Genomic DNA, 27303 nt, shown 5'->3' with positions numbered 1-27303 from the left:
AAAGGTACTATGGGCACATTCAAATTAGAAATACATCTTTAGGAGGGAATTAACTTTATTTTTCTTATTTTTTATTGGTGTATTATAATCATACATCATAATGGGGTTTGTTGTTACAGTCTCATATGTATACAAAATATAACAATATAATTTGGTCATTTTCATTCCCCAGGCCTCCTCTTTCTCTCTAGGAATTAACTTTAATTAAAGGAAAAGACAAGCAAATCACTTGGACCTAGAATAATTTTGGTATTGCATGCTGTGCTAAAAATATTTCTTTCTGTGCTAAAAGGAAAACTGAATTGAGACTTAGAAAGCTAAACAACTAACATGTTTGCTGATTAATCATATCTTACTATGTACTCTGTCATAAATGATGGTTTCCCTTATGTTTTCCTGCCATTCAGTATGTAAACAGATGCAGGACTTTTGTCAAGTTGATTGGTAGATAGCCTGTCTTTTCCCATGTGAAATGGAAACCACTTTTTTTTTTTTTTATTTTAAGGTTTGTGAAACATCTTTTAGTAATTGTGGGAAGTCTCAAAACATGGCTAGGAATGAAGATAGTTCATCGTTTGTCATTTTTGTTAATTATTTCAGAAATAAGTGAACCTGAACTTTTTTCTTTCTCCTTTTCACATATGCTATAAAAACTCAGCCAGGTGGTGGCACGTACGTGTAGTCCCAGCTATGTGGGAGCTGAGGCAGGAAGGTTATTTAAGCCCAGGAATTTGAGACCAGCTTGGACAACATAGCAAGAACTCATTTTGAAACAAAAGTCTCACTACAACTTTCTTTAATTTGGCATAACTGTTTAAAACGTGCCATCCCCATACTGTTTACAAGCTTGAAACAAGCATCTGATGGTTTTTCTTAACAAAAGTCACTTCAAAAAGCATTGTTTCTCCCACAGCTACAATGAAGGGAGGGGCAGTAGGAATGGAAGATTGAGATGTCAAAAGAGACTTCCACAGGATTTGGTAACTAATTCAAGGCTGGAAGGAGGAAAGGGTAGAGAAGTGAAGGGAGAGGGCAAGTATATGGGAAACGAAAGGCTCCTAAGACTTTGAGATCTCTTTTTTATTTCTGAATGTCTGGCAATGCTGTTTTCTGAATTTGGCAATACAGGGAAAAAAATAGGGAGAGAATTATAAAGATTTGAAAGGAAAGATGTTTATCTCTATTTTACCAGTTTGCACAGCTGCATTATCTCTGACTGTACTGTTTGTTGAAGGTGCTCAAGTTTGACTGTTACAGAGGCAAAGTGGCTTTAATATAAAAGGAATCTTGGGTCATAGATATGAAGGGAGCAAGGAGCCATTGTATTTATCAGAGAACACCAAGTCTTACTCCAAAGTGATGGAAAATGTACTGTGAGTGGTTCTTCTGTGGTCCCCTAAAATGCAAGATGAGCGAGAACTCTGAAAACCTACAGGTCTATTTAAAAGAAGGAAACCAGGACTTATCCATGGTGAATTTTTGGTCCTCCCTGGTGGCAAACTTCCAGGAAACCATACCCTTCCTGGCTCAAATGATGTGGTTTCCTAAGGGGCATATAAATAGTTTTCTCTCCAAGAAAAGAGTTAAGAATAGACGCCAGGGCCCTGCCACATATCAGAGTGCAGCTGTCAATGTAGCCAATAAAAGAGTGGCATTAGCAAAAGTAACTCCAGGACAATGTGGGACAAGGTAGTTGCAGAAGTAACAGGGTGTGTGTGGTGCCCAGGTGGAGTCAGACATAGAGCAGAACTTTTGCAGTTCAAGGAATAGCAGCTGGTGCTGTCCAAATTATAAGAAAAGGGGAGCCCATCATGATGTGGGTAAGAGGAAAGAAAGCAGAACAAGTGAGGCATTTATAAGGGTATGTAGCAAGAGTAGCAGAGTCCTTCTGAAAACAGATTACAATGCAAGCCAAATGACTATAGAGATTGTCTTTTTTTTTTTTTTTTTTTTTTTTTTGTACCAAGGGTACCTAACCATGGAGCCACATTCCAAGCCCTTTATAAAGAAAAAATTGTTTTCAGGCAGGGTCTCACTAAGTTCCTGAAGGTCTAAGTTGCTGAGGCTGGCTTTCAACTTGCAATCATCCTTGTCACTGGGATTACAGTTGTGTGCCACTGTGCCTGATGAGACTGTTCATTTTTAAGAAGGGTGGGAGAAAAATCAAAGCATAATGGAATTAGATCAAGTTGTTTGCCTTCATGCAGGGAGGAACCTGCTGAAACAGACCACCACACTGTTCAAACTGGGAGCCAGGACTCCTATGCCCATCCCTGGAACAAATTCAACTTAATTATTAAGTTGTTGGGTTTTTTTGTTTGTTTGTTTTTTGGTAGTGAAGATTGAACCCAGGGGCACTCTACTACTTAGCTACATCCCCAGCCCTTTTTATTTTTTATTTTTCATTTTGAGACTGAGTCTTGCTAAGCTGCTTAGGACCTCACTAATTTGCTGAGGCTGGCCTCAAACTTGGAATCCTCCTGCCTCAGCTTTCTGAGTAACGATTACAGGTGTGTACCACCACACCTGGCTACAAATGTAACCTTTGGAAGGCAGGCTTATACCTGCTCATACCTCACCATCTCTTAAGAGTTAAACTTCATGAACCTGTTTGAAAGAAAGTGTACTGTACATGTTGAAACATAAAACAAGGTCGAGTTCAATGGATTTTTGTCCAGGCAACATTTATAGTTTCGTAGGCTGTTGCCTGATCTTCTAGGCATTTTTTAAAAATTACCTAAAACTAGACATTTTTAATCTGCCAAGGTCTTTTCTTGTGTAAACTCATTAAAAGAATATTAAGTATAAAGAGCAATTTAAAGTTACTGGCATTCTTCAATTAAATGATTTTCATTCAAGTGTATCATCTGATAATCTGAACTTAATTATTAACAATTCATTTTCTGAATTCCTTGAACTTGAATAAGGACTTTATTTTAACCATTTATTGCTGATAGTTAAAATTTCAGATTCTAAGTGCTAGTATAGTTGGTCCTCCATATCCATGGGTTCTGCATCCCTGGATTGAACAAACCTCAGGCTGAAAACATTTTAAAAAACTGTATCTGTATTAAACATGTACACTTTTTTTCTTGTCATTATTCCCTAAATAACTCAGCATAGCAACTATTATGGCATTTACATTGCATTAGGTACTGTAAGTCATCTAGAGATGATTTAAAGCACATAGGAGGATGTTATATAGGTTCTATGCAAATACTATAGCATTGGATATGTAAGAGTTGAGCACTGATGAATTCTGGTATCCATGAAGGTCCTGGGACCAATCTCTTACAGACACTGAGGTACAACTGAATCTTTCCTTATTGCTAGAGGCAGTGTGATGTACCTGCTAGGGTAAAATGACTGGAGCAACTGCAGGAGCTAAATTGTACTCGAATCCAGCTCCCCCACTGATTAGCTGTGTACCTTAGGGCAAGTTACACCTCTCATGACTTAATCTCCTCATCTCATAAAACGGAGACAATAATAATAGTGCCTATCTCATAGAGCTGTTGTGAGGATTAAGCTTAGAATAGCACCTGAGCAAGTACTTGTTAGTGAATACATAAGGTACTTGTTAGAATTTCTAATTCATAGTAAGCTCTCTGTGTTAACTGTTATTTCCATTATTTCCTGATACTCCTCACATTGAGTAGTTATATTAGGGACATGCAAAGATGCCTACCATGATTCTCAAATGCCTAAAAAATTATGAAGCAATGGTGTCACCCTTTTATTTTTATTATTCAGTTTATCTTGGTTCAATAAATCTATCCCTTTTTTACTCACCAGAGTTGAAAGCATGTCAATGAGGCTGGAAGAAATCAATGAAAGAGAAAATTTTATGAAAACTTCCCTTCAGACTGTTGATCTTCGACTTTCTCAACTCGAAGAATTATCTAGCAGAATGGTGAATGCTCTTGAAAACCTGGCAGGAATTGACAAGTCTGATCTGATACAGACACGGTCCCGAGCTTCATCAGAATGCGATGCAACTTACCTTCTACGGCAAAGCAGTATTAACAGTGCGGATGGCTACAGCATGTATCGGTATCACTTTAATGGGGAGGAGTTATTATTTGAAGATTCTTCTCTCTCCATGTCACCAGGGACAGGATTCAGGAAGAAAACCTGTTCCTTTCGTGTGAAGGAAGAGAAGGACTCAAAAATGCACCTACTCCCTGAACGCCAGGGCAGCCTTCACTTTTCCTCCAGCCCAAGCCCACCAGCAACGCCAGACCGCAGTCGACTTGCGGTAGACGACTCCAAGAATACTTCAGAGCCCAAAGTAGGTCCAAATATTGGGATTTCAACTGAAGGCGATGAAAGAGAAGAAGACTCTAAAAGAGCAGAAACTACGTCTCCAGATTTAAACCCAACAGATGTTACGCAAGGACAGAACAAATCAGATTTTCCAAACACTCAGTTAATGGTGGAAACGACAAAGATAGAAGGCACAATTTCCTATCCCCTGGAAGAAACCAAAATTACACGCTATTACCCTGATGAAACAGTCAATACTTTTAAAACAATGAAGTCCAGAAGCTTCATATATTCTGAGGGAAGAAAGCTGGTTGGTGGTCTTAACAAATGGAATGCCGAGTACAGTTCAATCACGGACCAAGCGTGCCCCTCAACAGTTCAGCAATGGACAACCGAGTGGAAATACCAGGTGCAGAAGATCACACGGTCTCGTAGCACAGATATTCCTTCCATCATGTCAGAAGCTGCAGTGCAAGCAGAGCATAAAGAGCAATCGACAGATATCGAAGATGAGAATTATGTTTCTCAAAGGATCCCTCAAATCTCTCATTTGTCCTTCCCTGTTACTGACAGAATGGAAAAGGAGAACTTATTATCTGTGAAACCAGACCAAACTTTGGGATTCCCATCTCCCAGGTCAAAAAGTTTACACGGCCATCCTAGGAATATTAAACCCCTTCAGGGCAAATTACACAGATCTGGACATGCCAGCAGTGTAAGTAACCTAGTAGTTGTGTCTGCAACTGCAATGGAAGAACAAAAGGTTGAGCAAGAGAAAACTTCCACAGAAACTGAATGTTGATCTGTTTTGTTTCTTTGATTTTTTTTTTCAAGCCAGAACCACAAATGGGTGCCATCATGACCATCTAAACATCATCAATTACTGAAAATATTTTCATTAAAAAATGGTGGAAATTTGAACTTAAATTTTAAGGCACTACATTTAAAGTAGTATTTTGTTAACATATACTAGTAAATTGAGTCTTTTTAGTTGAAGCAGGACGCAATGAAAATGACAGTATGCCAATGGAGATAAACTGGTTAATCAGCATACAAGATCATAGGATCTTTTCATTTCTGAGAGTCACTGAGTAGCCTAATAAATGCCTTTCAGCATGTAAATCACCATCAGGTAACTTATGGAATAAGCAAAATGGGAATGGGGGAAAGCAAAAATAAAATTACGAGGTATAAGAAGTAAAAGTGGGAAGGAGCCATACAAGTCATGTGTTTTTTGTTTGTGTGTCAGTGTTTTATGTTTTTAAATCACACAATGGGGAAAAAGTACACGATCACATCAAAGATCTAAATTGTTAGAATGACCAAGAGTTTTGTTAATGTGTAAAAATAAAGCAGTCAGTATGCATCTGCCTGTTGTCATATGGTCATCAGTAGCAAATGCAAATCAGTTGTATCTAGGTGATGGTTTGTGTTAAAGCTGGTTAAAGATGGTTTGTTGCTAAAACCTAAAGGATATATGATCAGGAACCACAGATGGCTCAAGGCTATTATGCTTCAACTCCAAGTTCAACAATCAAAGCCAAATAAAAATATAGAGACAAATCTCCAAAAAAGGAGCTTTATTTAGGAAGAAAGAATTGGATTGCAATCAAGAACACACATGCAAAGGCCAGGATGGCCTCTGGTATGTCTGAAGAACAAAGGGAACATCAGGGTTTTTGTTAGGACAGAGAAATCTATGAAAGTTGGAATAAAAAGAAAGTTAATTGATACTTTCTTGCTTGCTGAAGCTGGCAGGTTTTGACTGGCCAGTGGAGGCATTTGTATGTAAAGCTAGTCTTAAGGTCCTGGTTGGTAGGTCTGTTGTCAGTCGTTAAGCAGAACCAGGACAGGCCGTTCCACTGAATTGGGTCCATGACATAGTTCTGGATGTGGGCATCTGTGACCTGAGTGTTTCCCTTTCTCCCATGGCCCCCTCAGCTCATTTTAGTGAGGTATGACTGGAGTGACTCCAGTTTGTATAATGATTTTTCACAAAAACAAACACCTATCATAGTATTAGCACCCCCTACAAGAGTATGTGGGGGAACACTGACTAGAAACTGGTAAGGCCAGCATCACTCTTGACTATACGAGAAAGAGTATAGGGGGCATACAGGGGTCTTCTCTGGCTAGAATAGAGGTTAAAGTTAGACCCTGGGTTCTCACATCTCCCAGTTGCAACTCTTATAAGGTCTCAGGATCACACAGAGGGGGCCATAATCCAGTCTGGAGTCACTGACACCTCTTACTTCAGCAAAGTGCCTCACAACCAGAAAGAAACTTTGGGTTGAGTGTCTAGGAACTGGTGGTAGTGGTGGGCAGGGGACATGTCAGACAGAAAAGGGATGATCATAAAAAAAGAGACCAACACTTCCCTCCTCATCAGAGATGCAGACTGTCACACCACCATAAACCAGCACAGGAGGAAGAACAGGCAGAGACACAGAAAGAGACAGATGGAAACACAGAGAGAGACAGACAGATAAGGTCAGAGACAGAGAAACAAATGAGACTGTGGTCTGTTCCATGGCAAAGGCTTACTGAAATTATGCCAAAGGTAGTGATCAGAGATGCTAATACCTGAATGTAAATCAATCTTTTTCTCAAAATAAGATTGAAAATTTAACAGTTAAAGTATGGTCCCAAATTGGGCTGAATTTCTCAAAAAGAACTGATCTATCATTGCTGGGTTAGGTGTGCTCTGAAATTTAATAACAGTAACATTCACTTAATAAACGAAACTATTACTTGCATGTCCATTGTTGCATTGAGACTGTTTAATCAATCCTGCTACATGTGTATATTTTTGACCCAACACTTCCCCGCATCATTTCATTCGAAAATCTTTCCTTTTGGTAACAAAAACACTTTTAGCCTTTTGCCACATCTTAGGGAAAAAAAAAAAAAAAAAACTTATTTCACAGAATAGGTAGGGAAACCACTGGACTATTCAATAGAACTTGTCCAAAGAAGGTAAAGCTTATCTTCGATATCCCCCCTTCTATTCATTACACAGTCCCCTGTTTTTGAATTCTCTCCCACTTTGCCTCAAATATGGGACCCATATCTCCATTCCTTTAAAATCTTGCCAAGATTTGCAATACCTGTCTCCTGTCAAAGTGTTGGCTGAACATGCGGGACTTTTAAAAAAAATTTATTTGTTCAAATTAGTTATACATGACAGTAGAATGCATTCATGCATTTTGGTAAATCATGCATAGATGAAGTATAATTTCTCATTTTTCTGATTGTACATGTTGTAGGATCACATCAGTTATGCTGTCATATATATTCATGAAGTACTAATGTGTGTTTCACTCTACTATCCCTCCTGCCCCCATATCCCTTCCTCTCCCTTCGCTCCCCTCTACCTACTCTAAAGTAATTCTATTCTTCCCTAGCGCACCCCCTTATTGTGAATTAGCATCTGCATAGCAGAGAAAACACTTGGCCTTTGGAGACTGAAGGTGAAAGGATGAGAAAAAAACATATCACTTACATGGATTGCGTAAACAAGCAGGGGTTTCCATCCTCATATCAGATAAAGTGGACTTTAAGTCAAAGTTAATCAGAAGGGACAAAGAAGGACACTTCGTACTGTTTAAGGGAATCATACATCAGCAAGGCATAACGATTGTAAATATTTATGCCCCAAACAATGGAGCATCTATGTACATCAAACAAACCCTTCTGAATTTCAAGAACCAAAAAGACCACAACACAATAATACTGGGTGATTTTAACACACCTCTCTCACCACGACAGATCTTCTAAACAAAAACTAAATAAAGAAACTTTAGAACTAAATAATACATCAATAATTTAAACTTCACAAACATGTATAGAATGTTTCATCCATCAATGAGCAAATATACTTTTTTCTTAGCAGCACATGGATCATTCTCTAAAATAGACCATATCTTATGCTGAATGTGACTTTTGGTACAATGTTTTCTCAGGATGTTTGTCTTACAGATCCAAATGAGTACATTCTGATGGAATTTCAGAATCTGTGGCAAGCCAACTATTCCTGAGCACCTTAAACCATACCATGTAGCTATTTATGTACTTCACCAACACAGTAGGGCTCAAATATTGAATGCCTTTTATGTAGAACTCTACAATAGTCTGCTTGTTATGACATTACTATGTTATTCATTTTTACATTATTGCTTCCAATGTCATTATGATTTTTCCTAACTAGTGAGAAGCAAATATTAGGAAGTAATATTTAAATTTAATCAAAGTTAGCAGTACCTAATATAATAAAATATAAGAACACTGCATATGTTCAAATCATGTGATATACAATTGTTTTAATAAATAAGGCTCAAGGGGAAGGTTCATACGCAGCAACATGTTTAAAACTTTTGCAGCCATGTTTTAATGTTATTACACCTGAATTTCATTATGATGTGACCACCTGAATGTTTGTTAGCAAGCACTGTAATCTTCTTTTAGTTTGAAGTTCTTTTTAAAAATTTGAATCTGTATAATCTGCTGATCACTTCTCTTTCCCTTTCTCCTCCTTACAATTCGTTAGTTGAACAGCATGGGCCATTTGTCTTGCAAAATTTCCTAGCCTAAATTTTACGTACTGAACCCTTGTAAGTAGTTTGAGATGTTCTCCTGTTCCTGCATGTTGGCTTATTTAGGCTTGGGTTTATTCACAGGCTTATTTAGACTTAGGTTTGATCCCTTTGGCAAGGCTATTTAGGTGGTGTTGCTTCTCCCATCACAAGACACCTGTGTCTATATGTCTTTCTGTGACCTCAGCAGCTATTGATACTCAGTGCCTAGCTCTCTGAATTTATAGGAGGCTTAAGTTTGTATTATTCAACTTCTATTATTTTTCTTTTATTGATTGTAATTCTTCCTAAAAAGATGATTCCTTTCATCTACTAGTTTATTACACAGCAGTGCAGTTCATACAATAGAGCAGACTAATGACTGAATTTCTCCCATGTATTTGCCAATTTTCAAAATAATGAATTGGTTTTTTATCTTACTCCCAAGGTGACTGATAGTTCAGTTTTTAAAAAACATCCTTGTGATCTTATGGTTTTAAACATGTATGGTGTGCTTCAATTCATTATAGTTACTACCCTCTCATATTTTCTTTACTTAAATACTTTAAATATGTTATTCCCTTTTGTTCTAGGACAAAGCATTGCTGTCAAAAAGTCTGATGATAATATAATTTCTTTCACACCAACATCACTTTCTCTGTGTCTAGATATCCAAAGAAATGTTCATTTTTTAAAATTTAAAGTATAATTTTACAATGTAAAGACTATCTATGTTAAGCCTATGGCCAACATCACTCTAAATGGAGAAAAACCAAAAGCATTTCCTCTAAAAACTGGAACAAGGCAGGGATGCCCTCTTTCACCACTTCTATTCAACATCCTCCTTGAAACACTAGCCAGAGCAATTAGACAGACCGAAGAAAGTAAAGGAATATGAATAGGAAAAGAAGAATTCAAGCCATCACTATTTGCCAATGACAAGATATTACATTTAGAGGATCAAAAAAACTCCACCAGAAAATTTCTAGAACTAATAAATGAATTGAAAAAAGTAGCAGGATATAAAATTAACAAATATAAATCTAATGCATTTCTATTCATAAGTGATGAATCCTCTGAAAGAGAAATTAGGAAAACTATTCCATTCACAATAGCCTCAAAGAAATAAAATACAAGGGAATCAATATAAAAAAAGAGGTGAAATCCTCTACAATGAAAACTACAGAACGCTAAAGAAAGAAATTAAAGAAAACTTTAGAAGATGGAAAGATCTCCCGTGTTCTTGGATAGGCAGAATTAATATTGTCAAAATGATCATACTAACAAAGGTGCTATACAAATTCAGTGCAATTCCAATTAAAATCCTAATGATGTTCCTCATAGAAACAGAAAAGGCAATCATGAAATTCATCTTGAAGAATAAGAAACCTCGAATAGCCAAAGCAATCCTTAGCAGGAAGAGTGATGGAGGTGGCACCACAATACCAGAACTTCAACTATACCACGGAGCAATAGTAACAAAAACAGCATGGTATTGGCACCAAAATAGACAGGTAGACCAATGGTACAGAATAGAAGACACAGAGACAAACTCACATAAGTACAGTGTTCTCATGCTAGACAAAGATGCCAAAATAGAGAAAAGATAGCCTCTTCAACAAATGGTGCTGGGAAAACTGGAAATCCATATGCAGTAAAATGAAATTAAACCCCTATCTCTTACCCTGAACAAAACTCAACTCAAAATGAATCAAGGACCTAGGAATTAGATCAGAGACCCTGCACCCAATAGAAGACAAAGTAGGACTGAATCTTCATCATATTGGCTTAGGACCAGACTTCCTTAACACGACTCCCGGAAAGCAAGAAATAAAAGCAAGAATCAATAAATGGGATGGATTCAAACTAAAAAGGTTTTTTTTTTTTTTTTTTTTTTTTTTTCTCAGCAAAGGAAACAATAATGTGAAAAGAGTGGGAGAAAATCTTTTCCACATGTACTTCAGATAGAGCATTAATCTCCAAAATTTATAAGGAACTTACAAAACTTTACACCAAAGATACAAAGAACCCAATCAATAAATGGTCTAAGGAACTGGGCAGACACTTCACAGAAGAAGATATACAAGTGATCAACAAATACATGAAAAAGTGTTCAACATCTCTAGTAATTAGAGAAATGCAAATCAAAACATCCCTAAGATTTCATCTCACTCCAGTTAGAATGACTATTATCAAGAACACAAGCAATGATAGGTGTTGGTGTGGATGTGTGGGGAAAGGCACACTCATACCTTGCTGGGGGAGTTGCAAATTGATGAAGCCACTCTGGAAAGCAGTATGGAGATTCCTCAGAAGACTTGGAATGGACCCACCATTTGACCTGGTTATCCAAATATTTGTTTTATATCCTAAGAATTTAAAATCAGCATACTACAGTAACACAGCCAAGTTAATATGTTTATGGCAGCTCAATTCACAATAACTAGATTGTGGAACCAAACTAGATGCCCTTCAATAGATGAATGGATAAAGAAACTGTGGTATATATACGCAGTGGAATGTTATTCAGACATAAAGAAGAATAAAATTATGGCATTAGCAGGTAAATGGATGGAGCTGGAGAATATCATGCTAAGTGAAATAAGCCAATCCCAAAAACCAAAGGCCAAATGTTTTCTCTGATAAGTGGATGATGATACATAACAGTGGGGATGGGGCAGGCGGAAAAGAGAGAAATGGAGGAAATTTGGATTGTGTAGAGGGAACTGAGGTGGGGGTGAGGGAAGGAAAGATAGTGGAATGAGACAGACATCATTACCCTATGTACATATATGATTACATGAATGGTGAGAATCTACATCGTGTACAACCATAGGAATGAAAAGTTGCACCCCATTTGTATACAATGAATCAATATGCAGTCTATAAAAATATTGGGGGCTGGGGTTTAGCTCAGTAGAAGAGCTCTTGCCTAGCACAAGTAAGGCACTGGATTTAAACCTCAGCACCATATAAAAATAAAGACATAAATAAATATATGATATAAAAAATAAAATATCATTTGTAGTATTTGTTCTGTTTCTTTATTCTCCTCACAGCTTTTTTTTCTTTCATGGACCAGGAACTCCTCTGATGTGTATGGTGGGTCCTATTTGTATATCTTCAACATTTTCCTCTTTCTAATCTGTTTTCTCTCTTTTCATTGCTTTATGACCTTTAAATTATTTCTTTCTGCCAGGTGTGGTGGCAGACTTACATAATCCCAGCGGCTCAGGAGGCTGAGTCAGGAGAATTGGAAGTTCAAAACCAGCCTCAGCAACTTAGCAAGGCCCTAAGCAACTCATTGAGACCCTGTCTCAATATAAAATATGAAAAAGGGCTGAGTTGTGGCTCAGTGGTTAGGTGCCCCTGGGTTCAATTCCTGGTATCAGGGAAAAAATTCTTTCTTCCTTTGCTTTTACTTCTGTTAATGCACAACCAGTTATGTTTAATGATTCTTGGGTTTCCTTCAGTTTACTTTTAATTTCAGGAATAATTTCTTCTAATTCTACTCATTTCAAGTGTTTCTAGTTCTGATTTATATAGTTCTTTTATGTCTCATCATGTTTCTGGTATTTTTTTGGCTCACTTCAAAATAGTGGTCGGTGATTTTGATTTGCTTAGAAAGCACAGTGTGCTTTTGTTGTCTGTAGGAATGTTATTCCATTCCCATCCTCTTATGTTACAATACTTTTCTATGGGATATGAGCTCTGTACTTTCCTGTCATTTTTACGTGAAATTGTTTTTCTTAAACTTTTTGAAGGTGATTGAAGAATATTTTTTCTAACTTTACAGAGAACATCTTCTGTTTTTACCATGTATTTAAAATTTTTTAATTAAAAATTTTTAAATTCAGCTTATTTTTGGAGATATCCTTGTTTTCCCTTTTTATCTGGATCTTCTCTTGCCTTTGTCTTTGTTGTTTGTATTTTGCTCCACTTGGTCTCCATGCTGGAAGTTAGTCCTCAGTGTAGGTCCCTCTCCTAGACAGAATTTCAGTAGGTTTGTTTCCAGAGTTCCTGCAGCTATATTATTCTAGCCCCTTCAGACTTTACCATGAGCCCCTTGCACTCTCATATTTTGGATAAGAAAATACCCCTTCCAGTTTCAGCTTTTGCCTTCACCTAACTGGCTGGGCCTTCTAGAAAATACTTTTTGGCTATTTTGAAATTCTCCAGATGTCTTATTGATTTCCTTTATTGATACCAGTCACCTTATGACAGCTACTGGTTGTTAGTACTACTTGCTTCTAAATTGCAAATTGTGGGGATGTTATTTCCTTGGATTTGTGGTTGATGTTGTCCTTGGGTTTGGGTTTTGGTATATAGTTATTTTGTCTGCTTTTATGTTCAGGCTGAAAAACTGCTGCTGCTGTTATCATCCCAGAATTCTTTAAGAAACAGATTATGTAAGTTACTTAATACTTATCTTAAAGAAGATACACTCAGTCAGTGACATCATTTTGTAGACATCATATATAACTACTTCCAATCTCTTCAACAGCTATCACCATTACCCAATTTTATCTAAACTATTATAGTAGTGCCTCAAATTGTCTCCCAGCTTCTCCCTTGCTGTAGCACTATAGCAGATGGAGTCAGGTCATATGACTTTCAACTCAGAACACTGCAAAGCTTCTCAACTCTCAGGGCCTATGGTGATCCAGCCTGTTGTTTCCCTCAAATCTCCTTTCCTACTGGACTAGGCTGCTTCAAACACACCACACAGGCTCTCACCTCAGGGCATTTATACTGTTAACCTCTAAGCCCAAAACACTCTTCCTCCTGATTTCCACTTGGGTTGCTCTCTCTCCTTTTGGTATCTGCTCAAATGTCATCAGTCAGAAAGACCTTCCCTAACCATAGCTAACTCCCCAAGGAGAAATACATACATACCTTTTTGTCTCCCTATATTTAGTTTTCTTCACAGAACTTGTAACAATATGACATTGTGTGTGTGTGTGTGTGAGAGAGAGAGAGAGAGAGAGAGAGAGAGAGAGAGAGAGTAAAAATAATATCTTTCTATCCAGAATCAAAGTGCCATGAAAGTGTGAACTTCATCATCTTTCTGAATTGTGCTTGGCACAAAGGTAATATTCAATGCAAATCAGTTAACTAACTGAATAAGCAACTAAATATCTAAATTATGTAGCACCCAATATTCAAGAAATGTTAGATCTTTCCTTGTCAAGGAAAAGGAAGTGATCTTTAGGGAAAGTCACTATTTCCCATGTTAGAAGAATCAATAATGGAAACATGTACAGTCAGAAAAACAGATGAAGCAGGTCAAAATAGTGACATTAGAGCCTAAAGAAGGGAGTGGTCAATTATATCAAACATAGAGTAGTCAATGAGATTAGGATCTAGGAAGAGTCTGCAAGACTAGTGCTATGGCCTGAATTATGTACCCCCCAAATGCGCACATTGACACCGTAATGCCCAATGTGACTATATTTGGAGGTAGGACTGTTAGGAGGCAATTAAGATTAAATGAGGGAAATGCTAAGGAATGATAGTGGCTAAATTATATTGTTATATTTTGTGCATATATGAATACTTAACAATAAATCTCATCAATACATACAACTATAATGCACCAATAAAAATATGGAAAACAACAACTTAAATGAAGTCATAGGGGTGGGGTCTTAATTTGACAAGATTAATGTCCCTATAAGAGACAGCAGAGAGTTCATTATCTGACTGCCCCCCTGCCTAGTTCTGTCATTTAAGTCACCAATCTGTAGTATTTTTTGTGATAGTGCAAGCAGATTAATACAACTGGTTATACAGAAAAATGTAAAATTTGGTGCTAATAACAAATTTTGAAAGTAGAGTTTTTCTATTTTTTAATTCTATGGTCACATATACATTAGATTGTAGATCCTAAGGAAACCTGTACAGCAAAACCCAAATCACACAATAACTCATAGAAATATAAGAAAGAACCCACAAAATGCTTGACAAGCATGTGTGGAAAAAATCCATTTAATGTAGAGAAATAACAGAATATTCATAAAAGTAAAGTGTGAACACAATAGTGTCTTAACATGTATAAATCCCATGGAATTGGCATTGACAACTGTGGTTCCTGGGCAAAATGGAATCATGTGTTACACAAACAGGTTAACCAGAAAGATCAGCAGGGTTCCAAATCTGGAATAAGTTATCTTCAGAAAAAGACAGCTTTTGAATTTGTGCTTCGATTTTTTAATATTAGTAACACTCATCAGTATGACTGTAATTCGCATTGCCACATCAGAGATTCCCTATGACATTAATCATAAAATGCTGGATTGGGGTTTTATTCTTCAAAGTATAACAAAGACCTACTTTCAACCAGTAGATTCACTAAAATTCACCACTACTATCCTCCTCCCACCAAAGTCTACTCCAGTTTAGAAACAGTTTAGAAATGCCCTATACTTGACAGGTTTAAGTTTCTGTGTTCTGTGCAACTAATAGGCAGATTTCTTGTTGCACAGCCCATTGAGGTCCCCTACACCGCTACTCTAGCTGGATTTCTGATCATTTATCTGCTCTTTAGCATCTTTATGTGAGGATGGGCAAGGAAGGAAAGGAAGGCAACTTGCTTAACAGCTTCTTCCACAGTAAAGCTTAACAAGAACGGTAGAAATTAACGAACTAAACTGAGGAGTCTAGGTTGCCTGCCAACCACCCAGTCCCCACAGGACACGCCAAACCTGCGCATCCCATCAGTGAGTTCACGGGGACGACCTTTGTTAGAAACAACAAAGTTTCTAACAAAGACAACAGAAAGAGTGATAGAAGAAAATATTCCCCAAGTGTGAGAACTTTGGAAGGGGCTTTATCACAGGCAGTGCAGCCTGCACTGAACGGTCACTTTTGGCTGCACGGGTGTGGGTCCTCCAAAGTGCGCAGACGGTGTGACTGCTTGACTCCGGGGTACCAGAGTCCCCTTCCCTCCACCGCAGGCTCCTCACTCAGAACTTCAAAAAACAAGGCTCGCCCAGGTTGACAAATAAAGAGTAGCACTTAAGGGAGAAGTCCCCGGAGGAGGGCATCCGGGGCGGAGTCGCTACAGTGGGCATCCAGCGCCACAGGCTGGGTCCGCCACAGAAGCGCCCTCCCAAGGCAGCGTTCTTAAGATGGCTACCCAGCTCCGCTCCTTACGGTGTCCCCTCTGCGGGCCCGGCAGCCGACGCTCAGCTCAATTCTTGCGTTCCGGCGCCTACTAGGCCTAGAGGCTGGAAGCGGCCGTCCGCCAGCCCGGCGCACGCGGTCTCTCGGGGCGGGGCGCCGGGCTCCTTCCGGGGATGGACTCCCGCACCCGCGTCGGTCCGGCTCTGCCCCGGCTCCACCCCAGTCGGGCGGGCGTTCCACTGTGTCTCCGCCCTCCTGTCCGCCCGGCCGGGCGGGCGGCAGACTGGGCCTGGGCGGCCGCTCCGGGAGCTGTAAGACCGGAGGAGTTCGGAGGCTTCCGCGCTGCTGCTGACCGGCGACAGGCCGGGGCGCAAAGGCGGCGGCACCATGTTCTCCCTCAAGCCACCCAGACCCACCTTCAGGTCCTACCTCCTGCCGCCGCCCCAGGTAAACATCCCCCTTCCCGCGAGCTGTCCTCTCCTTGGCGCTTCCGGGGAGCCGCAGGGCCGAACCCCCAGAGCAGGGGGACCCCGCCAGGCTCTGTCTGTCTCGGTGCCCCCAGCCGCGCGGTGGTCCGAGCCCCGGCGCGAGGAAACGCGCCTCTTCGGGAGCCTCCCCTGGTGTGGTAGAAACTTGTAAAACTCTGCCGCAGCCATTCTCTACTCGAAGTCTTGTTGTCCAAGGGAGCGTTCGGAGCGGGGTTTGCTTAGTTCCTAGCCCTGGCGATGGTCCCCACTGTGACCGCCAGCCTGATTGCAGCGCTTGTGGGCATCTGGTAGAGGAGGTTACTATCTGTCATCAATGTAAACACTTGGAAGAGGCACAAGCGATTTTCATATTTTTTATTCAGGCTCCCACGGCCATAGTGAGCAGAACCTGGTTAAGACGTGAAAGTTTCAGTGGGAGAATATGTGTCTGTTGCATGTGTCATCGCATAGAAAACAGAAAAGTGCCTTAGTATCTTATGTGAGAGAGGAGTTTCGATTTTGATTTATTTTGTTAATGTATTTCAGACTGACGATAAGATCAATTCGGAACCGAAGATTAAAAAACTGGAACCAGTCCTTTTGCCAGGTAAACACTGGAGTTCTAATAAATTCTTTAGTAATGTGTTTTGGTCTTAGATTATTCTGCCGATTAGTGTCATGTGGTTAACTTCTGTCTTCTATTTGTTTTAAACTTTCTCCATTTAAAAATCTGACGACGGAGAGGAGGAAAAGAGTTGATTAGAGATAATGGAGTTTCATTGAAAACTGTCAAGAACATCACAATCTCATACTGTTTTGTCTTCTGAAATGTTCTTTTTGAAAGGAAGTATATCTGTAATTGCTTGGGTAGTGAAAGTATTTCTCGCCCTTCCTATCTGTAAGCAACCTAATGCATTTGTGATTAATAGTCAGATCATCATTTTAATGTATTTTGATAGCATGAAAAGAAGCTTTTATTATGTCTGTGACTCTGTACTAGTAACAAAGCTTAGTGAACTTTGAATTACTTAGTTGGCAATTGTTTTTTGAAGTTGTCAGCTGTATTTGCAAATTTTTTTGTTCCAGTTTAGAACAGGGTTTCTCAGCAGAGTCATTATTGACATTTTGGGCTTTGTTGTGAGGGACTGCCCTTAATTTAGCAGCATCCCTAGCCTCTCCTACTACTAGATGCCAGTAGTACTCCTATCCCCTGCCACTAGTTTTGGCCTAGTTGCTACAACCAAAAGGCCTCTAGGCACTGCCTCCTCTTTGTGCATGTTTGTGCGTGTGTATGTGCACATGACCCTGGGGGACAAAATCTTTTCCAGGTTTAGAAACATTTTTTTAAAACAAAATTTACCTTAGAGAACCTTAGAGATAGAGGTAGGGAATGGTGATAGATAAGAGTTTCATTTTAGGATATACAAAAAATATCGATTGATTATTATTTTGAATTGTATGATAATTATGTAAGAATTGGGAAAAGTCAGTTGTTTAACATGATTCGGGAAAGTAGTCAGATACTTAGGAATGCCTGTTTTAAATCTGAAATATAATCAAATACCAGTTTGTGTAGCTACTATCAACATTTAAAAATGTAAGTTAATACTTCGAGTCAAATTTAGTGAAGTAACTAGAACTTGTAAGTAGTAACCGAATAAATATGGAAACTTAAAATTTTAAAATATTGAGTAGAAACAAACATGTTAAAACTATTGTCCCTGTTCCATATGGTAGATGCTAGTTCTTAAAAGTTTTTTTTTAAACTTTATCATGGGAGTTAGTTTATAAATATTTTCCCTTGATTTTATTAGCACTTTTCACCCAGTGTGTACTAATTAATCCTTAATTTTCTCAGAGTGAACAATAGAATTACCAGTAACCCTTGCTCCCTGTTTATGTGCTCTTTTAGTCTTAGTCACTCCAGGCATTTAAAAGGTAGCTGTGGGAAACAGTATTCATCTTGAATGAGTGCCTGCCTGTGAGCTGTTGAACTTTGGCTTGCTTGACTTTAACAAGCCTTGTTCATAGGCTTTCATTCCTCCTTCCTAATTATGCTTTGACTCTAATAAACAACATGGTCTTAACTACCAGTAGTAATGCTTGATTTTTTTTAAAACTAGCTTTTTTGAAAAAGATATTTTTTTAGTTGTTGATGGATCTTTATTTTTATTGATTTATATGTGGTGCTGAGAATGGAACCCAGTACCTCACATGTTAGGTGAGTGTTCTACCAACTGAGCCACAACCCCCGCTCTAAACTAGCTTTTAAATTTAAGGTATGCTTATGAAAAACGTCACTAAATATTGAAGAATTTTCTCACTGAAGGTTTATCTATTCTTTAAAATTACTAAAAACTTACCTTTCTCCTAAAATGTCAGTTTTCTAGAGAAGAGTTTAAACCCAGTTCCTGACCACAAGTGATTCTTGTAGAAATATCAGCTAAATCTGGATCCTCTTTTAGTCATGTTAAAGGACTCTCTGACCTGTGTTGATTTTTCTGGTATTGAATTTCATGTCACAATATGTACATGCATTTGTGATGACTCTGACACCCAGTGTTCTGTTTGCTCCTGACTTAACATTATAGAACACTGAGCCAATCCTGAATTATAGTGTTTTTCGTCCCCCTTCTTGACCTCTTCTGTTCTTACCTCCTTCTTCTGGCTTTCTCAAACTCTTCCTGGTTGTGTTCTTACTTACTGTTCTGTTGTGGTGTCTGTTTCCTGCTTCACTTGTCATGTCACATTTATGACTACTAGAACCCTACTGTTGCCTCTTCTTTGGCCTGCAACCTACTACTCTTCCCATGAAATCTGGAAGACAAGTAAGAAGTAACTAAAGTATTGATTACCTAAAGGCCAAGAGTGGCTAGGGATGTAGCTCAGTGATAGAATGCACACTTAACATGTGCAAAGCCCTGGGTTTGATCCTTAGCATTACCAAAAAAAAAAAAAAAAAAAAACACAAAAAAAACAAAAACAAAAACAAAAACAAACCATAAAGAGCAGGCTACGATAGGGTTCTTACGTAGAGGGATTGAATAATATAGTTCTGGCCTTCATTGTACTTAGAAATCAAGAGAAAACTTGGCCAAGTCACCTGTGGCTTTACCCAGGCACACAGAGCAAGAAGTGATTGTTTGGAGATATAGTATTGCATGCTGTACTCTGGCATAATGCCTTTGGTCCAAGGATATCCTACTTCAGTTGTCCGAAGTTTGAACTTTTAATTCAATAAGCAGATGAAAATTAGAACACAAAATCAATTGTTTATTTGTGTGCAGTCAGTATGTGCTCTGTTGGAACTTTACAAGGCTGAATTTAAGATGGTTCTCATCTTTTATTAAGTAAGGAAAATTGAAGAAAATGACTAGTAATTAAATTTAGATTGTGGTTTATGTTAGTAATTTTCAACTTACCTGGTTCATGAAATTCCTTAAGATGAGATACGTAATTCAACTTTGTGGTCCTGATGTCTAACATAGTGTCTGAAATGTGATAGATACTGAGATATTTATTAAGTAAATGACTGAATCAAGGACCCTGTAGATCATCTGCACAAACTGCTTTCTTAACCATGCACATACACAGACAGGCCAACTCCTAGATTTAGAGTAAGAGAAAGACTTATTTCATGTGAAGCATCTCAAGAGAATTATAGCTGAACTTGTAACTGAAATAAAGCACTCTGTCAAAACAGTTATACTTCATGTTGTCCTTCTCTTTATCATCCCTTCATTACATGAATCTGTTTCTTTGAATGACTGTATTGTATACATGTAAAATCACTCCAATACTTTTAGAAAATTGAGTATGAATTTTAAAATTCTTGTGCACTTGTATAATGTTTATGTTCCAGTGTATATTCATTAAGAACATGTAATGCCAGACTGTACTCCTGTATTTTTTTGATAGCTGCTGGACTGGTAGACAGCTTCTGTGAACCTGCTGGGTGCCAAACTCAGGGGAAGCTGCTGGAGGTATAATGTAGCTGGATTGCAGTAGGGTCCAGGGTGCTCCAAAGCTGCCTATGGACCAGGTAGAAGATTATGACCTGGATCAGAGGTTCCCATATTTCAACTGAGGCCTCAGTATGTTGCCTAGGCTGGTCTTGAACTCTTAGGCCCAGTTGATCTTTTCCCTCAGTCTCCCAAGTACTGAGACCATACGCATGTGTCTCTGCACCTGGCTAGGTGATGTTTTGCCAGCCCTTGGTCAAAATGAGAAAATAGAAAGAATGCAGCTTTCTTCATAAAGCTAAATTAATTTGATTTAAAGAATTATCCTGGGCTGGGGAGATAGCTCAGTTGGTAGAGTGCTTGCCTTGCAAGCACAAGGCCCTGGGTTCAATCCCCAGCACCGAAAAAAAAAAAAAAAAAAAAAAAAAAAAAAGAATTATCCTTTATTCCAAGATTATATCCTTCTAACTTTTTTTTTGGTATAGTTATTTTGTTAAATGGTGATCATAGTAGCAAAGGCTTTAAAAATGTTTTTAAGTTGGCAAAATACAGTGTGTTAGTCTCCTAAATTATTTTTGTGCATACTTGGTTTGAAATCTAAACTGGAAACCAGTGGGTAAAATTACTATATTAGATTATACAGCCTAATGAGGACTTATAAAGAGAATATCAGTTATTTTATATGCCTAGAAATTCTTCCACCATATTCCAAAAAATGTATCCTCTCTTTTTTGATGAATTGTTCTCACCCAGTCTACCCAACCTAGGGTTCTAGTGTGGCCACTGAGGATAACAACCACCTCAGACTTAAAAATATGAGCACATCTCAGCCTCTGGATATTTTCAGGTTGGTACTAAGGGACAAGATCCTTCTAGTAATACTGCCAGTATCCACAATTCCAGAAAACGTGTCCCAAGGACACTGAGGGAATGATTGATGGCGTTCAGTTCTCTGGGTTTTATAGTGCTTGAGTTTCAGCTAACACAAAAGCCACAGAATTCTCTTTTTTGCCAAGCTAGTTCTAGGCATGTTTCTCATTCTTTGGGCTAAGATCTTTAACTAGTATAGTTTACAGGTTAATTAATTCTCATAACAAATAATTCTCTGTCTTTATGGTACCAGTTTATTTTCATTGGACATGTGAGCAAACTAGTTTGCAGAGGTTAAGTAACTTGCCCAGTGTTGCAAGGGTAGAGCCAGAGTTCTATATTCAGCTCCTGGGCTGTGCCTTTACCACTGAGTAGCACAGCTTACCTGGCTGTACTGGTGACATTAGGGTACAGATTTATGCTTTGGAACTGTAGAGGAGCAGATTGGATGTCAGCCTAGAGGGAATTCTCTAGTGAGGTAAAAAGAACTCTGTCCTTGGCTGTGCCCTTTTCATAGCAGGAGCAGATTTTGACCCTGCTTGAGGAGGAACTTTCAAACAATTTTAGTTGCCAGAAAATGGAATGTCTTGAGAGGCAGTGGACTTCCTGTCACTGGCTCTGCCAAAGCAAAGGCTGGTGGAATGCCAGCAGCTTTGTGATGAGGATATAAGATTTATAGGGAGCAGGGCCTGATGGCTTTTGCTGTCTTCTAACCCCAGGACATGATTCTTTTAAGGCTGTAGGAGGTGGAAGGGAAAAGAGTCAAAATGTTATAACTAACAATAATGAATTTCTTTGTTTGCAGTATTGAATGCATGTTTAGTGCTGCCTGGCAGAGGAGTAAAAAAGTGAAATGAAAAGACGGGGGTCCTGCCCTTAGAGAGTTTCAGTTCATTGGGGAAGTGGTTCCATAGAGAAGGGCAAAGGTTGTGAGAACCCAGAGGAAGGTCACCTAAGTCAAATGTGAGGTAGGGTGAGGAGTGTTCACAAAGGCTTCTCAGGAAGTGTTTGTTCCCTGAATCCTGAGTGCCTGCTAAGCCTTGGCCACTGTTCTAAGGCTGTGTGTCAGCTCACTTCTTTCTCCTTCCCATCTACAATGCTAACAGCACTTTCATTATTGAGATGAACTATTAGATTGATAATGAATACACTGATTGTCAGAGCCTTTTGTAATCAGATCAGAAGAGCATGGGCCATCTGGAAAATGAAAATAGCCATTGTTGTATAGATTCTTGTTTGTTTTTTACATTTTCACTCTTTGGACCATTTATATACTGTTCTTGATTTTTGCCTTACCATATATCTTATTTCCACAGTTGAATTGTGAATGCCTTAAAGGGAAAAGAACTGTCTTGTGGATGTTTTATGTAATGTCTTTTTCCTTTTTTTAAAGAGGAGATTTTAACATTTCATACCTTTCTGTATTTTTTAAATCTTATCGTGTGTGTAATGCCTTTTTGAAGATAGGCTGGAAAGGTGATTGTAGACCAATTTTTGTAGTATTTTTATTCAATACTTTTAAAAGACCAAACAACTAAAGGACTACTAACATGCCCTTGGACCTGGGAATAGTCATATCTTAGCATTAGGTTTATATTTCACCAGTAGTGCCTTAAGAATATTTAGAGTTGTCCATTCCTTAGACTAAATGCTGACATTTTATTAATCACCTCCTAGTTGTTGACCATCATTCTGTCTCTAGTTTGCCACTGTTGCGTAGAAGCTCTTCATGACCTCTATAAATAAAATCTTATTTAAACAGAGTCAAATCCAAATTCTTTAGCCACTATAATTTGCTAATAACACTCCACCTCACTGACTTTGGTTTCTTATCATTTCCTGATGTTGATATTTGCTCCAATCAGGCTGCCTCCTTGCTCTTTTTCAGATGCCTCATTACTTATTTAGGCCTTTGTTACTGTTGCTATCACATGTTCTCTACTATCTCAACCTTCTCTCCTCAAGATTTTGTTCTAGCCTCTTCCTGAGACCTACACTGTATCTCTCCTTCCACCCACATTGTGGGTAGCACTTATTTGATGTGGGCTTTATTATATGTTTTTTTTTGTATTGTGTGTGACCTGCAGAATTAGACCCTGTTAGTACCATGACAGTATCTGACATTTTGTTTGTCTTTATAATTTCAGCTTCCTGTATTAAATTTTAGGCCACTATAATTCCTGAATTTATCTAAAATTGGGGTGCTGATTTGCCTGAGACCATTCTGTTCTTAGTGCTGAAAGTCCCACATCTATCAAAGCTCCCCATCCCAGACAGAATAGGATAGTTACTCATCTTGTTTAAATCCATGGGTTGGATTATGCTTTTGGCCTATATACATTCCTTGGATTAATTAGACACTACAGAATGATACTTTTTTCTTAAACTATTTTCCAAACTAAAATTTATGAAAAATTTTATTTCTATTTGTTACACATGGATTGACTTCCTAATTGTGTAAAGTGTTATGAAAGAAAATATGACATGATTTTTTTTTTTGGTCCTCAGGGAGTTAAAAACTTTCCTAGCTATACCATTTAGAGATCTGTTACCTTTGTATTTTCCTTTCTTATATTTCTTTACAGATGGAAGGGTCTTGGAAAAACAAACTTTGATGATTTTTTGATTCCTTCCCAACCATGGTAAAAACTCTTGGTCCATCTTCTAATCTATAAAGTGTTTTATGATGCTTTTTGATTACCCTACATTTCCCACAGTGGCATGCTGGGAAGTGCCTGATGGTATAACAGTCCCACTTTGGCTAATGGCACTAAGCAGGGAGCTCAAGAAATGAGCACACAGTGGGCTTGTGAGCCAGTGCAATCCACCCATAGGATGCCGCCATTTACCACAGAAAAAGTGCAGGAGTACAATCTCCATGAAAACTTCATGTCCCCTGGAGTTTTAAAGCTTTTTAGTGAATTTCCTTTTCAAGGGCACCATTTTAGTCAGCTTTTTTTACTGCCATGACCAAAAAGACCTCACAAGAATAATTAGAGGAGGAAAAGTTTATTTTGGGGCTCACAATTTCAGAGGTCTCAGTCCACAGATAGCTGACTCCATTCCTCGGATCCTGAGATGAGGCAAACATCATGGCAGAAGTGTGTGGTGGAGGAAAGCATCTTGGAGCATGGCACCAGGAAGCAGAGACACAGACTTTACTCACCAGATACAAAATATACCCCAAAGGCACATTCCCTGACCTACCTCTTCCAGCCATACCTTACCTTGCCTTCAGTTACCCACTCAGTTAATCCCTGTCTGGGAATTAATTCACTGATTAGGTTAAGGCAGTCATAACCCAATCTTTTTACCTCTAAACTTTCTCAAATTGTCTCACATATGAACTCTTGGGAGACACCTCACATCTAAACCATAAGAGTCACTAATTTAAAATATGAACAAAAATAGTCTCAGTACTTTTCATATATCCCACCTAAGCGGCCTTTTGAATCTTTGAATTCTTTCCTGTCTGAAAGCTAATTTTCTGACCCACAGTATTATAGTGCAGGGTAGTAGCTTATGACAGCTCCTATTCCTCTATTTTTTAACATTATGAGCAGATAACTTGTGTGAGCAGACAACATGTTCTGCTGAGTGCCACAGCTCATTGGTAAGAATGGAATCTTTTGACCTGCCTTTGGTGGACACATTCCTAGAAGATTTTCTGTCCTCATCCTGGTTCTTTTTTTTTTTTTTTTGTAAACAAATGGGATACATGTTGTTTCTCTGTTTATACATGGAGTAAAGGCATACCATTTGTGTAATCATAAATTTACATAGGGTAATGTTGGTTGATTCATTCTGCTATTTTTTCCCTTCCCCCCCCACCCTTCCCATCCCTCTTTTCCCTCTATACAGTCCTTCCTTTCCCCATTCTTGCCCCCCTCCCTAACCCTAACTCTAACCCTAACACTAACCCCTCCCATGCCCCATTATGTGTCATCATCCACTTATCAGCGAGATCATTCTTCCTTTGGTTTTTTGAGATTGGCTTATCTCACTTAGCATGATATTCTCCAATTTCATCCATTTGCCTGCAAATGCCATAATTTTATCATTCTTTATGGCGGAGTAATATTCCATTGTATATATATGCCACAGTTTCTTTATCCATTCATCAACTGAAGGGCATCTAGGTTGGTTCCACAATCTGACTATGGTGAATTGAGCAGCAATGAACATTGATGTGGCTGTATCTCTGTAGTATGCTGATCTCATCCTGGTTCTGAGTGGAACTTGAGAGCTTTCTAAGATCACTACAGTTTTGCAGATAGAGGGCACCTACCCTCAGACAGGAAGGGCCTAATTGTATTTTTCTAAGCCTTGTTTCACATAATTTTAAGAACTCTCACTTAAATATCCATCTCTACAGAAAATCTTTTCTGTGAAGTGGAACATAGTAAATGAGGGTAACTGTACTTCAGTAATAATTATTATTTACAAAAACAGGTTTGTACATATCCCAGGGAGCATGGTTTACCATCCCCTGGACCCATTAAATGCATTCTCCTTTTCTTGGTCTCATCCTCACCACATTCACAAGGCTGTCATTTCACTTGTGCATTGGTAAAAGAGTCAGATTTCTAAAAAGAAGAAGGTCTGTCCTGAATGTGTGCCTCATAAATGATATTGGCAGATGATACTAGTGTGGCCACACTGTTCTGCTCCAAGAGCCCTTCATCCCTTTGTTCCCATTATTTTCTCTGCTCCCCATCTCAGGAGCCTGAAATCGTTTGGTATGTATGTATATGTGAAAAATAGGTATGAATCATAAATGCTATAACTGAATAAATTTTTGGAACAATGTTTTGTAAGTCCTTTTCTGGGTTAGTTGGTTAGATAAGAAAGGTGACATAATATAAGGCAATATAGGTCATACTTTGTGAGCCAATAGTTTTGATTTGGGAAGTCATTATTATAGGAATATGTCCTATGTCTGAACTGGAAATAATTAGTTTACTTGTTTAAGCTGAGGGCCTCTTGTAAATGGTAGTAGCAAAATTGGAGAGAAATGGTTGAATACTCAGTAATTCAGATTCTGATAGGGTGTTGGTAAGCTTTGTGTTTAAGAACCTAGATTTGAATTTTATGTATTTGAATTAATGAGTTTTATTTATTTATTTTAATTTTTCTTAGATATTGATAGACCTTTATTTTATTTATTTATATGTGGTGCTGAGGATCTAACATCTAACCCAGTGCTTCACACATACTAAGCAAGTGCTCTACCACTGAGCCATAACCCCTGCCCCTAATTTTTTTTCTTGTTAGAATCTAGTTAAGACCAGTACCTTGATTTTTTTTTTTTTTTAAACAGGGATTGAAACCTGGGATGCTTAACCACTAGGTCAAATCCCCAGCCCTCTTTTTAACTTTTTGTTTTGAGACAGAGTTCAGCTAAGTTGCTTGGAACCGTTCTAAGTTGCTGAGGCTGGCTTTGAAGCTGCAAGTGATCCTCCTGCCTTGACTTCACAAGCTGCTTGGATTACAGGTGTTCCTACCACACCTGGCTACCTTGAATCTTTAATTCAATTTTGGTACTTGTTCTATCTCACTACAGTACATTTAATTTTGTGCAGGTGTAGGGAAACAAATACAAGTAGTCCTCTAAATCTGTGGGTTCCACATTTGTGGATCCAACCAACTACCAATCAAAAATATTCTAAACATGTACAGACTTTTTTCTTGTCATTATTCCCTATACAATACTGATTTACATAGCCTTTATGCTATATTAAGTATTTTAAGGTAGAGATGATGCGAAGGATGTATATAAGTTATATGCAAATACTATACCATTTTACATAAGGGACTTGAACATCCACAGATTTTGGTATCTGCAGAGTACTAGAATCAATTACCCATAGAGGCCAAGGGACAACTATGTTGGATTTGAAGTCAGAACATTTAGTTACAAGTTACAAGTTTACTTCTTACTATTTTTAAGATCTTAGGAAGTGATCTAACCTCTTTGGGCCCAGGTCCCTTACCTTCATATTAAAGAAAACATCTGCCTTCCTTATCTCACATGCTGTTGAA

The 27303-nt window shown here is 38.4% G+C and overlaps 2 protein-coding genes across 3 annotated transcripts in view; both read left to right on the top strand.

The window, feature by feature from the left end:
* Positions 1–5068, top strand: part of Trpm1 (transient receptor potential cation channel subfamily M member 1) — a 107578-nt gene extending 102510 nt beyond the window's left edge. The window contains exon 26 of the mRNA XM_047540651.1: positions 3796–5068. Coding sequence (XP_047396607.1) covers positions 3796–5068 — 1273 coding nt within the window. The remainder of the gene's footprint in view (positions 1–3795) is intronic.
* Positions 5069–16155: 11087 nt separating this feature from the next.
* The window catches only part of Mtmr10 (myotubularin related protein 10), an 82490-nt gene continuing 71342 nt past the window's right edge, over positions 16156–27303 (top strand). The window contains exons 1-2 of one of the 2 annotated variants that reach the window (XM_047537913.1): positions 16156–16409; positions 16976–17036. In XM_047537913.1, the coding sequence (XP_047393869.1) occupies positions 16350–16409; positions 16976–17036 (121 nt within the window). In that variant the 5' untranslated portion in view covers positions 16156–16349. The remainder of the gene's footprint in view (positions 16410–16975; positions 17037–27303) is intronic. The other variant, XM_047537911.1, reaches the window with a different exon arrangement.

This window comes from Sciurus carolinensis, chromosome 2 (assembly GCF_902686445.1).
Source record: "Sciurus carolinensis chromosome 2, mSciCar1.2, whole genome shotgun sequence".
NCBI classification, from domain to species: Eukaryota; Metazoa; Chordata; class Mammalia; order Rodentia; family Sciuridae; genus Sciurus; species Sciurus carolinensis.
Note: the sequence above shows the minus strand (reverse complement) of the source record. Positions and strands in the feature narration are given on the sequence as shown.